Source organism: Polypterus senegalus, chromosome 14 (assembly GCF_016835505.1).
Source record: "Polypterus senegalus isolate Bchr_013 chromosome 14, ASM1683550v1, whole genome shotgun sequence".
NCBI classification, from domain to species: domain Eukaryota; kingdom Metazoa; phylum Chordata; class Cladistia; order Polypteriformes; family Polypteridae; genus Polypterus; species Polypterus senegalus.
In genome coordinates, this window is record NC_053167.1 from 82,746,238 (window position 1) to 82,758,291 (window position 12,054).

General features: G+C 35.8%; 1 protein-coding gene across 1 annotated transcript in view; it reads left to right on the forward strand.

The window, feature by feature from the left end:
* Positions 1 to 12,054, forward strand: part of dars2 (aspartyl-tRNA synthetase 2, mitochondrial) — a 36,754-nt gene that overhangs the window by 6,113 nt on the left and 18,587 nt on the right. The window contains exons 8-10 of the mRNA XM_039735628.1: positions 33 to 139; positions 246 to 315; positions 9,046 to 9,225. Of these exons, the coding sequence (XP_039591562.1) occupies positions 33 to 139; positions 246 to 315; positions 9,046 to 9,225 (357 nt within the window). The remainder of the gene's footprint in view (positions 1 to 32; positions 140 to 245; positions 316 to 9,045; positions 9,226 to 12,054) is intronic.

Genomic DNA, 12,054 nt, shown 5'->3' on the forward strand with positions numbered 1-12,054 from the left:
TCCATTTACCTATACAGTATTTTTACATATAGGGAGCTAAAGAATTTGTGGTTCCATCCAGAGAGCCTGGAAAATTTTACACCCTTCCCCAGAGTCCACAGCAGTTCAAACAACTTCTCATGGTAGCAGGGATTGATAGGTGAGTCTGTACACAAAGACTTACTCCAGCTGAATTTAATGTATGAGCTAAGTCTGTACTGTGTTTTAATTTTTTTTTTTTTGTTTATGATTGAACACTAAAACAGATATTTCCAAGTGGCCAGATGTTACAGGGATGAGGGATCAAAGCCTGACAGACAGCCAGAATTCACTCAGGTAATGTAGTGACTTTAAATATTAACATACTCAAAGTATTGGTTTTTTAGCAACATTTTTTTTCTAATTCAGTGATTGTCAAATTTTTGTTATTCTTAGTTTTATGAATGCTTTGTTTTATTTATAATAGTTTGCTGATTTTTAAAATTCAGTGTTACATAGAATTTCAGCAATTTCATATGTATAAAAAAAGTTGTACAAGAGATTCTGTTGCTTGTAGTGGTAGAGTGTGAACCCTTTTTTAGAATTATTGGATAGTGCTATTGGTTTAGTGTTTGCTGCTGTTGCCTCAGAGCAATTCATTATTTTCTCCCATTTTTGTGTGGGCTTGTTTTCCACAGTCAAAAGGTGTATCGGTTATGTGGCTTATTTAATGTAGATTGGCCCTGTATGAATCATTGTGGATGTGTACATAAGTGCGCCTTGTGATGCACTATTGTCCTGTCTAGCATTGATTCCTGAATTACACCCAGTGCTGAGGGCTTAGACTGTGGATCCTCATTGTTGATGACGAGAGACAAAAGTGAGTAAAAAAAATTACTAAGGAGGGCTATTCACTCACCACTGAAAATTTCACACTTCTTTATTACAAATATCCATAAGAGACAGGAAACCTGGCTTTTCGGGTTAGTTAAACCATTTTTTCATTGTCTTGTCATTTATGACAATGTTCAAGTTTGTTTTGGACCGAAGACCACCTTGCTAAAGTCAAATCTAACAGGAAACCACTTGTGGCTGACTGTCATCTGTGCATGCAATTCTGAGTTGTCTTTGTAAAATAAATTTGGGGAATTCATTAATGTGAAAAATACGAAGATCTAATATTGCTGTATTTACAGTACATTACAAAGTTCCAGATGTCACCTGTGGCATGGAGAGAAAGGACTGCCTTGACCAGACATGGTTTTTCAGGCTGACATCAAAGTGAGTTTAGAAGAGATACCTGTGTGGTGACCTGAGGTCAGCTGGACTAGAGAGAGAGAGAGAGAGGCTGAGGTTGAAGAAGTGTTGTATTCAAGAGCGAAAGAGTGGCGACTTAAACAAACCAACAGGACTAGAGTATGAAGGGGTGGAATTGAAGCAAAAGTTGTTACCATCTGCAAGAAAGTTAGACATTGTGCTCAGTTGTGGTAGTTCTAGTTCTCGTATATCTGAGTATATCAGTTTAGTAGTACTGATGTTGACTAGTGGCATTGATTGTTGGAAATGAATACTTAAGTATATAACAGACGATCTTAGGGATTAATGGATGTAATTTTACTAGGTCTGGGAGTCGATTAAAGAAAATTAACCATTTTAATCTCATAAATGAACATAATTAATCATGATATATCTCATCTAACATTAAAACATGTACAGTCGTGGCCAAAAGTTTTGAGAAAGAGACAAGTCTACTGCTTCAGTTCTTTTAGATCTTGTTGTAAGATGTTTCTGTGGTATACTGAAGTATAATTACAAGCATTTCATGAGTTTTAAAGGCTTCTACTGACAATTACATTAAGTTTATGCAAAGGGTCAATATTTGAAGTGTTTCTTTTTCAAGACCACTCCAATTTGCCCTGGCATGTGGTCAATCAACCTCTGAGCCAAATCCTGACTGATGGCAGCCCATTCTTGCATAATCAATGCTTAGAGTTTGTCAGAATTTGTGGGCTTTTGTTTGTCTACCCACCTTGAAGATTGACCACTTCGATTAAGGTCTGAGGAGTTTCCTGGCCATGGACCCACAATTTTGATGTTTTGTTCCCCAAGCTACATAGTTGTCACTTCTGACTTACAGCACGGTGCTCCATCATGCTTGAGGTCATCAGGTCTTGAAAAAGTAGAGCCAACACTGCAAATATTGACTCTTTGCATAAACTTAGTTGTCAATTAAAGCCTTTGAAACTTATGAAATGTTTGTAATTATACTTCAGTATACCATAGAAACATCTGAGAAAAAGATCTAAAATCAATGAAGCAGCAAACTTTGTGAAAACCAACACTTGTGTCATTCTCAATTTTTGGCCATGACTGTAATTATAAAATTAATATCATAAATCTTGAAGTAAATTCACACCGAATAACAAAATTAATGTACAATCAACACAAAGAAATTAAAAAAAAAAAATAAATAATTAATGGCATAGTTTAAACTTAAACAATGACCTTAAACCTGAACCTTTAACAAAAAGTACTACAACCTGAATTTGAATCCCATCTTAAGTTGACAAAGAGGCCAATGTATTAATACTCAAATTGACATAGCATATAAGGCACAGACATGTCAAAGTAAAAATTAAATGATCAAAATGACTGTTGACTTTCAGTGCACTGATAAAGACTGATTTAACTGAAAGAATATGCATTTTTTAAATGGTTGTACGTTAACACTTGTGTTAAAACTCCGAACACTATGCACAATTGTTTGCCACCATCAACAACTTGATAATTATACTCTACACAAGTCTTTTTTTCAACTGGTGTGCTGTGGAAATAAATGTGTAGTCCTCTGGGTCCTGACATGAGAGAGAGCGAAAGCGAGAGAGAGATGCTTCTCAGGTGGTCGAGACCTGTCTGAGCAGAACACAACTACCTGGAAAAGCTGATATAAAAGCAGGTGTGTGATCTGCGTTTTACAGACACAGCACTTAGAGAGCACTATTAGCAGCCTCTGACCCCTGGTCAAGCTGGAAAATGCGTCCAGGTGTTCATGAAGTGCTGTGTCTACGAACTGAAATCTCCAAGCTGCTTTTTTTTGCTGTCCCCAGTCCCGCTGCTTCAGACAGTTTAGCTTGTCTAAGAGATTTAGTCCTTTTTTTGTTTGGTTTTGTGGTGTGCCTTGGAATTTGTTTGGGATACAAAAAATGTAACATCACAAAACAAAGGTGGGGAAACACTGCTATACCAACACCTTTTGTTACTGGCACGCTAAAAAGATCTCTGTAGCTGCTATCTTGCTTAAAAACTGACACCTTACATTACTTGGGTGGTTGTGTTGCATTCTTTGCATACATTGTTTTGCAAACTTAAACCATGGGTAGGGATAATCCTTACACTTATCTTTCATATCATTTTCTTATTGTGTTAGGGCAGTCTGCACTGTTAGCTGGCTGACTGACTGGTGAGTTAAATATGGTGGTACTAAAGCAGGGGTATAGAATTAAATGTCTATTTAAAAAAAAAAAAAAAAGGTGTAACAGATATGTTTGTGCAATCAGTGTTTTCTCACATAGTGACACTTCATATTGCTACTTTTTACTAAAGCTATAGTTTCAGGCCACATAAGACAAACTGGTTTTGAACTTAGAACAAGTCACGCTTCATGTTATTGCCTTCTGTGGCATACGCACATTTTACCCATGCACTGTAACAATTGCATTGATTCTCTCTCCATTGAGTGGCATGAATAGATGCACAAACCTCAAAATGAAAACAAAATTGCTGCATGAATGTTATCAGTGATTCCCATTCATTTTTCAGAAATGAGTCATGGTCCGGATCATGAAGTCATTTTGGTCTGGATCTGCCATTTAGTGATGCCTGTACTAGAGACTTATGTAGGTTTTAGTGCCACTGAAAGATAACTTATTTAGTGCTTATGTGATAGGACATTGATTTGTTCTTCTTACAGAAACATGAAATGGAAAAAAGTGTAATTTTTTACCTTTACAACATTTCATCATTGCACCAAGACTGCCATAAACTCCACTCACCTGCACCTATGTCAGTATGTATAAATCAAGAAAATGAACACCAGTGCTACGTATTGACATATGGCGTATTGCTGTGAACCACATAATACAAAATTTAAATCTTTTAAATGCAAATTTCATAAACATTTTAAAGGTAGTCTATAAATATGGTACTGGATGTGTATGTAATTCTTTAGGTACACAATTATTATTAGTATTTTTGCCTTGTGGCTAGCCCTGGAAGCGACAGTATTTTTTTGAAATGTGTTAAACAGGAAGCATTAATTACAAAAAAAAAAAAAAACATGTTAACTTTCCCAGGCTTAAATTTTACATAGGTATAGCTTAGGTATTGGCTATGCAATAGGCATTTTAAGCCTATTATAGGTTGGGTAACACTAAAGTATACATTGGTATATTGATTTAATTTGCATTATATTTTAAAGTAATTATTCTACCTCAGTCATGAACAGAACTAGAGAGAAAGTTCCATAGAGTATGAGCTGACAGCTAAGAGTTTGCTAATTAGAAGCTCAATGGTGAGTACAGTATATGGAGCAGAAAGAAGACTAGCATCAAGAAAACTTCAGGTTTTTAGTATGTGATTATGAGGCAAGTAAGAATAATCAGTAATTTGTGGTGTTGGAATTAATAGGTTTATATGTCTGTTTTGAAGATGTATGGGAAGCTAGCATGCTCAAGCCACCCGAGCCCAGTTTGTTTCAGAACTAAGATAATTAGAAGTGATTGGTGATGCAAGTCGGTGATTTCTGTCGTGGGAGGCAAGTTTAACTTTGTGTGCATTAAGGCATTCTTCCAAAAATAGTAAGTATTAAAGAAATAATGAGAAATATGTTGTGGGATTGCAGAGAAAACTGTTAAAGAAAATCAATTATACAATATAATTGCAAATTGAAGCAACAATAGCAACAAAAAAGTGCACTATTGCTTCCATTTGTTACTTTTCCCAACATATATAAATATTTATGCACTAGCTGTACTGCCTGTCTAAGATAAGTTAAAATCTGTGTAATTCATGTAGACCTCAGCATTAATTTTTGCATTGCACCATCTATTTAAATGTATTTTGTAATGCATGCTAATAAAATATGTTGTTTTTATTATTACAACAGATGGCACATCAAAAATATTTGTATAAATAATATGTATTACAAGTATTTGACACATCAACTGGTGGAATGACAAATACAGCATATATGGTATATGGCATTTGGTATGGGATTTGTAGAAGCAGTGCTAATGTTTGCAATATGCCATCTGTAGAAATGATATAGAAACGATATGGACACACAAACATTTTTTTTTTTTTTCTTTTATTAAGGTGAATGCTTTTTCTTCTTCAGTGTTGATTGTGTAAATTAGAGTCTTGTATTTAGTTCCCATGAAAATTTTTAAAAATTATGTTTTTGGTACTATAGTGCAACTTGACCTCTGGCTGTAGTTTCTTCCTGAAGGTGAGCCATTGTCAGAAATGAAGAAGGGTGCCTAGAGGCAGCCATGTACATCTGGGCCCAATTCTTGTTCCTGGTCACCCAGAAATGCCTTAGTTACCATAAATTTTTCCATGCTCATTTTGTCTGAGCCATCCCAGTGGCCACACCTGTTAGGTACACTGTTAATCAGGGAAAGTTGTCCCCATCTTTAAAATCACAACAGATTAGAATGACTGCACCTTTAGTAAGTTTTGTATGTTTCTCTTCAGGGAACAAGTGTGCTTTATACCGTAGATCCCGGAATACAGGCCGACCCGGTATATTAGCCGAACCCCTTCTCTACCTACTAAATTACATGTATTTGCCGATGACCGGTATTTAAGCTGACCCCCTTCTCCAAGCAAAATTTTCTAAATTTCCTTAAAAGTGTCTCTTCGGGTATATTTATAATGTTTATCGGCGAGAATTTGAGACTGCTGGCATTTTTGATATATAATATAATGTGCATAATTTACCAAAACACCAATCATTTTTCTAATGCACTAACCAAAAAGTTATAAAAAGTGCCAAGCCTACTTCGATTAAGCTGGGAGCATGGCGGCAGCGGCTCAGGGCTCTCCTTTTCAGTGCACTTTTTTGTTGTTTTTGTACTTTTTTTTTTTTGTCCTTGTTTGTGCACGATCGGTTTGGCGAACATCTGCTACACCATTCAGAACCTTATAGACACCGGTGTCCAGAGCCAGACATCTGTTTCGAGTGTTTTTCATCACACGCACAACATAGCGAGACCAGCGGGCTCTCCGTGGATTGTTGTCGGGTCTAGGAGACAACACAGACGGAGGGAAAGAAAGCAGAAGCGGGGCTGCAGATCCGGCGTTATGCTAAAGCTAAAAAACAACCATACAAGCCCTATACAGAACCTTTTTCTGCACTGAAGGAGCTGCTTTTAATCTCATTGTAGATGTGTATAGTGACAATAAAAGGCATTCTATTCTAGAAACAATTTCATACTGTACTCGCCATTTAATTTGACATCTTTGGGCTGCAGTAAGGGAGGAGATATTTCCACACAATGTCCATCTTCGTTTCGATTGCGATCGCTTACTTTTACCTTCTTTTCCTTCCTTAGCAATTATGTGTCTTGCTTGCATGGTCTTAATGAATTATATATATAGGTAAATCACTGCAATGATAGAAATTGCATCCACAAACACATGTATCTGGGCTCCGACTGACGCTACTAACGCTCTCGGTTGTTTGTTTACAATCGCGCAAGCGGATACACGTGACCGCATCCGTTTAAATAGCAAGATGTTGATCGTAAATCAAAACAAAAAAATTCATTTTAAACTTCCTGATAATTTATTATAAATTTTATTAATAAAATCAACAACTAAAACACTTTTTTGAATAAATTCTTTATTTAATTTAAATGGAAATCTGGAATCTGAAACGATACTCGTTGTATAAACCGACCCCTAAACTCCAAGCCAAAAATCTAGGACGAAATTCTCGGCTTATATAACGGGATCTACGGTAATGCAAGGAACAATCCCTTAAATGTCAACCAAACAGCTCATTTTTGTAAGGCCTGCCAAAGAGCCATTGATTACAGACAGCTGTATTGCCTCTGCTGCTCGGAGTTTTCCTAATTTGGGAAACTCATTTAAAACCAAAAAAACGTTTAAGGATACCACCTTTACAGCAGATGCATAAATAATCCATATGTTTTTACATCTTCAAAGGTGATGTAGTACCAGTTCCCTAGTACATTGGTTTAAACCTGGCCTTTTCATAGTCTTGGTTCCATGGTGCTAGATACACCCAACAGACAAGATGCATATCCAGACTCTGCATCTGACCATAAAAAGATCAGGGGTCAGAATTGGAGTGCTGATGGGTAAAGTCAGGTTCAAATGTTCATCTGCTAGCATTGTGGGAGCATCAAAGTTACATTCTACTGTAGACATGTCGTTATTCCAACCACATAACTTGTAATAATAGGAATCCTAGACATTTATTCTTTGTAATTGATTCCGACAAAACCTGTTTGAAATCCCTGGTACCATCAGATGACGTCTGTAAGCAGTTTTGTTAGCACTTTCAATCAAAGATTAGAAATATTAGGAAACAATTTGAGTCTGTAGTTTTCTCTCAGCCTAGCCCTGCTCTTCTCATTCATTCAGTCATTCTCTTTAGTAGCTTTTTGGACGTCTCTGAGACAAACCTTACTCCAGCAAAATTCTACTACTTGTTCACTAGATCCTATTCCTATTGCCCTGCTAAATGCTTGTCTTGAAGCAGTTTGTCAGTTTCTTACATCTGTTATTAAAATGCCTTTGTAAACTTGAAGAGTACCTATTACTTTTAAGCAAGCTGTTGTAAAACCAAACGCTACAAAACACCTAACCTTGATGCTATACTCAATCAATCAATCAATCAATCAACATTTATTTATATAGCACATATTCATACAAAAAAAATGTAGCTCAAAGTGCTTTACAAAATGAATAGAGAAATAGAAGACACAATAAAAGATAAACATAAGTCAACATTAATTAACATAGAATAAGAGTAAGGTCCGATGGCCAGGGTGGACAGAAAAAACAAAAAAAACTCCAAATACTGTTCAATTATCACCCCATTTCTGACCTTCCTTTTGTGTCTGAGGTACTTTAAAAGACTGTTGCTTTGCGATTGCAGTCTCACTTAAAAAAAAGAAAAAAAATGGAATGAGACTTAACATTAAGTAGACAAGATAGAATGGATGTGGATGAATGGCACCATCAGCGTTGATGGAAAAGGCCTTTGTCAAAACCACACAATTCGTATTTATGAGCTCACTGATGATGAAACACTCCCCGACACCTGAGCTTGTGTACAACACTGCACAACTAAAATGAAGCCAAGTCAAGAGGGTTGTGTGCTGCTGAAGAATGCCCATCCATCTCAAAGTAAACAACTAATAAGTCTGTGGTACACCAGGTTGCCCTCTGTAGTGTTGAATTTTGGACATTGTCCACTACACATGAGAGAGTGCGCAAGACTTGGATTGACCATGTAACAAACAGGAATGTCCAGAAAATTATGGGAGTCTCTCCAATTGCAGCAAGATATGTGAAGCTCATCTTTGGTTTAACTGTCATGAGCTCCGTGGTGATGATCAATTAATAGCAAAGATGGCTCTGTGCCCCTACCTAGAGGATCACCAGCTGTGTGGATGACCAAAAAAATGATGGTGGGGGCCAACTGGAAGAAGATATGGGACAAGCAATTGTTGTCGCTGAAGATACCTTGGACCGAGCAAAGTGGAGAATGGGGTGCCACATAGTGGAGCCTGCTAAAAAGCAAGATGTGTACTAGGAAACAGAGGATGAATATGAGTTAGACACATTTCCTAGGCATAATCTACTTTACAATAAAGTGCAGTTAATGTCCCTCACAATTATTCATTTCTCTAATTTCATAATAACATAATTTTACCATTTTTTTGACTTAAAACCAATTGCCACTTCTATGCCTTTCTTCCCATTCAGACACTGGACATTGTTCTCTTTAATTTATTTAATCATAATAAACTTGTGTAATTATTATTTTTTTAGATGGATATTGAAATGTCTTTTGTGGATCAACAAGGCATCCAGAGGTTGATTGAAGGACTTATACAGTACTCTTGGCCAAAAGACAAAGGCATCATCAGCATTCCTTTCCCAACCATGACATATGCTGAAGCTATGGACAGCTATGGTGTCGACAAACCAGATACTAGGTTTGGAATGCAGGTAATAATGAATCATTAAACCGTGAAATGTGTATTGTTTAATTTATGAAATCCTGATTATATCTTACCCCTGCTAAATCATAATTTGTTATAGTACATGTCTCCAGTGTATTTGAATATTTCTTTTAGATGATTAATACAATATAGTTATTTCATATAAAATACCAGCCGAGTTATATTTAGTTTACTATTATGGTAAAAATCAGACTGAAGTTTTGACACCTTTAAGACGGTGCTCTTCATAATTCACATGTGCAGATGTTTAGTTTTGAAGTAGTCATTTTGTCATCCATGAATACCATTGCCAAGAAGGGGTTTACATGGTTTACAACAATCTTTAAATAGGTGGTACGTGTTTAGGTAAACATTGTCAATTTTACAGCTATTAAATTAGAAGTCCTATTATTACAAAGTAAACACTATACTACAAACTGAATCTGAACAATTTGTATTTTTTGACGGAACAATTTAGTCTTAACCTGGTATTAATGCATAATGTTAGAATACAGGTCAAATTATATTATAGCAAATACTGAAGTAACAATTTTCAGAATAATGAATACTTTTTTTTGGACCTAGACAATTCTTCATTCAACTTCATGTTTAACAGATTTTGTTTTAACAAAATTTAAATTTCAGTATAATTAACATTTTTTTAACCAAAAATGTCCACTAAAGATGTTAATGCGATGCACAAAAATACTTAATGCCGCACCTACACTTTTTCACGGCATCTCTGTAACCCAGCAACAGGCTGTCTTGTCACACCAAAAGATAGTGACAGTCTGTTGTGAAATTTCTGGTCTCGGGCAGTTTTCGCAATAGTGTAGGCATGACAACCATACACACAGCTGAATTCTGAGTCAGTGCACCAGCAAGCTTCCATGTAGGCAATTGTGTTTTGTTTTAATATTGTACTGTTCTGTATTCATACCTGTTTTTCTGTAAAACAAAAGTTACATCTAACATCTCCCTTTCAAATAAAATACTTTTTGCAGTTTAAAAAGCACTGTTTTTATTATACAGGTATTGTCAAGCTTTGGTCACAGATTTGCATGAGAGACAGGAAGGTGCGTCTAGGTTTCGAAGGAAAACACAGGTACTTATTACTGTATAGAAAAGACAAGATAGGTACAGTCTCTAGCAAGGTTATTATAGTTAACGAAAACTAAAATCAAAACTGAAACTATTATTAAAAAAACATTTTCGTAAACTGAAATAAAATTAACAAAACCGAAATGAAAAAATAAAACTAAACAAAACTATTAAAGTAGCTGGAAAGACTAACTGAAATAGAAAACTAAAAATATTTCAGTAAATTATTATTTGTTTTAGAATGAATATTCTTGTCGTTTAGTCTTTAACCCTTGTAAGTTTTAACTTTAAAATAGAAAGTCATCCACCACGAGCCGCCCGCACATATTTATCCAGTGAACGCCAGCTGGTGACCAAGGGAGGCTGTTCACACAGCATTTGCGGTGACAGAGTGAGCTGAATGTGGGCGCGTAAAGCAAGTGAAATAGAAATCGATTTACGTGCCAGCTTTCTTTGCGATTATTGTATATCAAGATGTAATTCAAATGGCTGAAATCAGAATTTGCTGGTCAACAAAACATTACCATATGGACAGAAAAATCATGAGTGAGTAACGTTTCAGTTTATTTCTCAGGTGACTGCTTTTTGTTGACAGCAATTAACCTGCCACTTTGCACAGAAGAAATCGTTTTGACTTTCTCATATACGAAGTATAGAGAAAGTATAGTAATCGTGAAAAAATCTGACCTCAATATTTTGATGAATCTTGATGTTATAGACCTCCCAGAGTCCAAAAATATCTTTTTTTGGAATTGTGAGTGTGCATAAACACGATAACTCAAAAACGCAACTAGATAGATGGATGAAATTCAGCATGTGGTTGTTACACCAGAATTGTAGATCTGTATTAACTTTTGGGCCAAATTTGATCACCCGGAAGTGGTTCTTTACCTGAACACATGCTCAATTTATTTTTTATTTGTGCAGCAGCAGAGTCCAATTTATTCAACTTTACTTTTATAATAATTGTTCAATATATTATTCATTTGATTTGATTTGTTGTTAATGTACATAATATAAAAATATAATCATTGTCTTGCAGTTTACTCCTCAAATATCCATCCTCATATCTGAGTATAAAAGAAAGTCAGGGGTGACCACTCCTGGTTTTAGAAAATAAAACTGCACTGATCAAGAGACTGACTAGGTCATCTTACAAGATCAGCATATTGTTACTGACAAATCACTTTTGCTTTAAAAACATCGTTTAACAATGAAGCGATACAAACAAAGGTAGGTAGGCAAAGAGAGTCTGCCAAGTGATGAAAAACTAAACATACTAATGGGTTTTTGTATTTATTCTATATTTATTGATTACTCTTTTTTAGTTCATATTCACAACTCTAAATACCTGATATTGTGAAAGTAATCCATTAGCAGAATTATATTAGTTATAGTTGCCCGACAATGTCATACATATTGCATATCTGGGATTTTTCCTGCCTTACATCTAAACCTGCTGTGGTAGGCTCCAGGTCTCCTGCGATCCTACTCTGGATAAACCGGTTTAGATAATGTATATGTTATTAATCTCAGATGCTGTCTATGTTGTTTTATACCTGTCCATACTCCTATTACCTGCTCTTGCTCTGCTCATTATGGGTTAACTGTCCTTTATGTTGGGCTATTCAAGTCTCACTGACCCTAACCTCGACACTACATGCTTGTTTTATTTTGCTTCCCTCAATACAGCTAGGTATGGTCTGCACACTGATTCAAGTCTAACAGCCCTGTT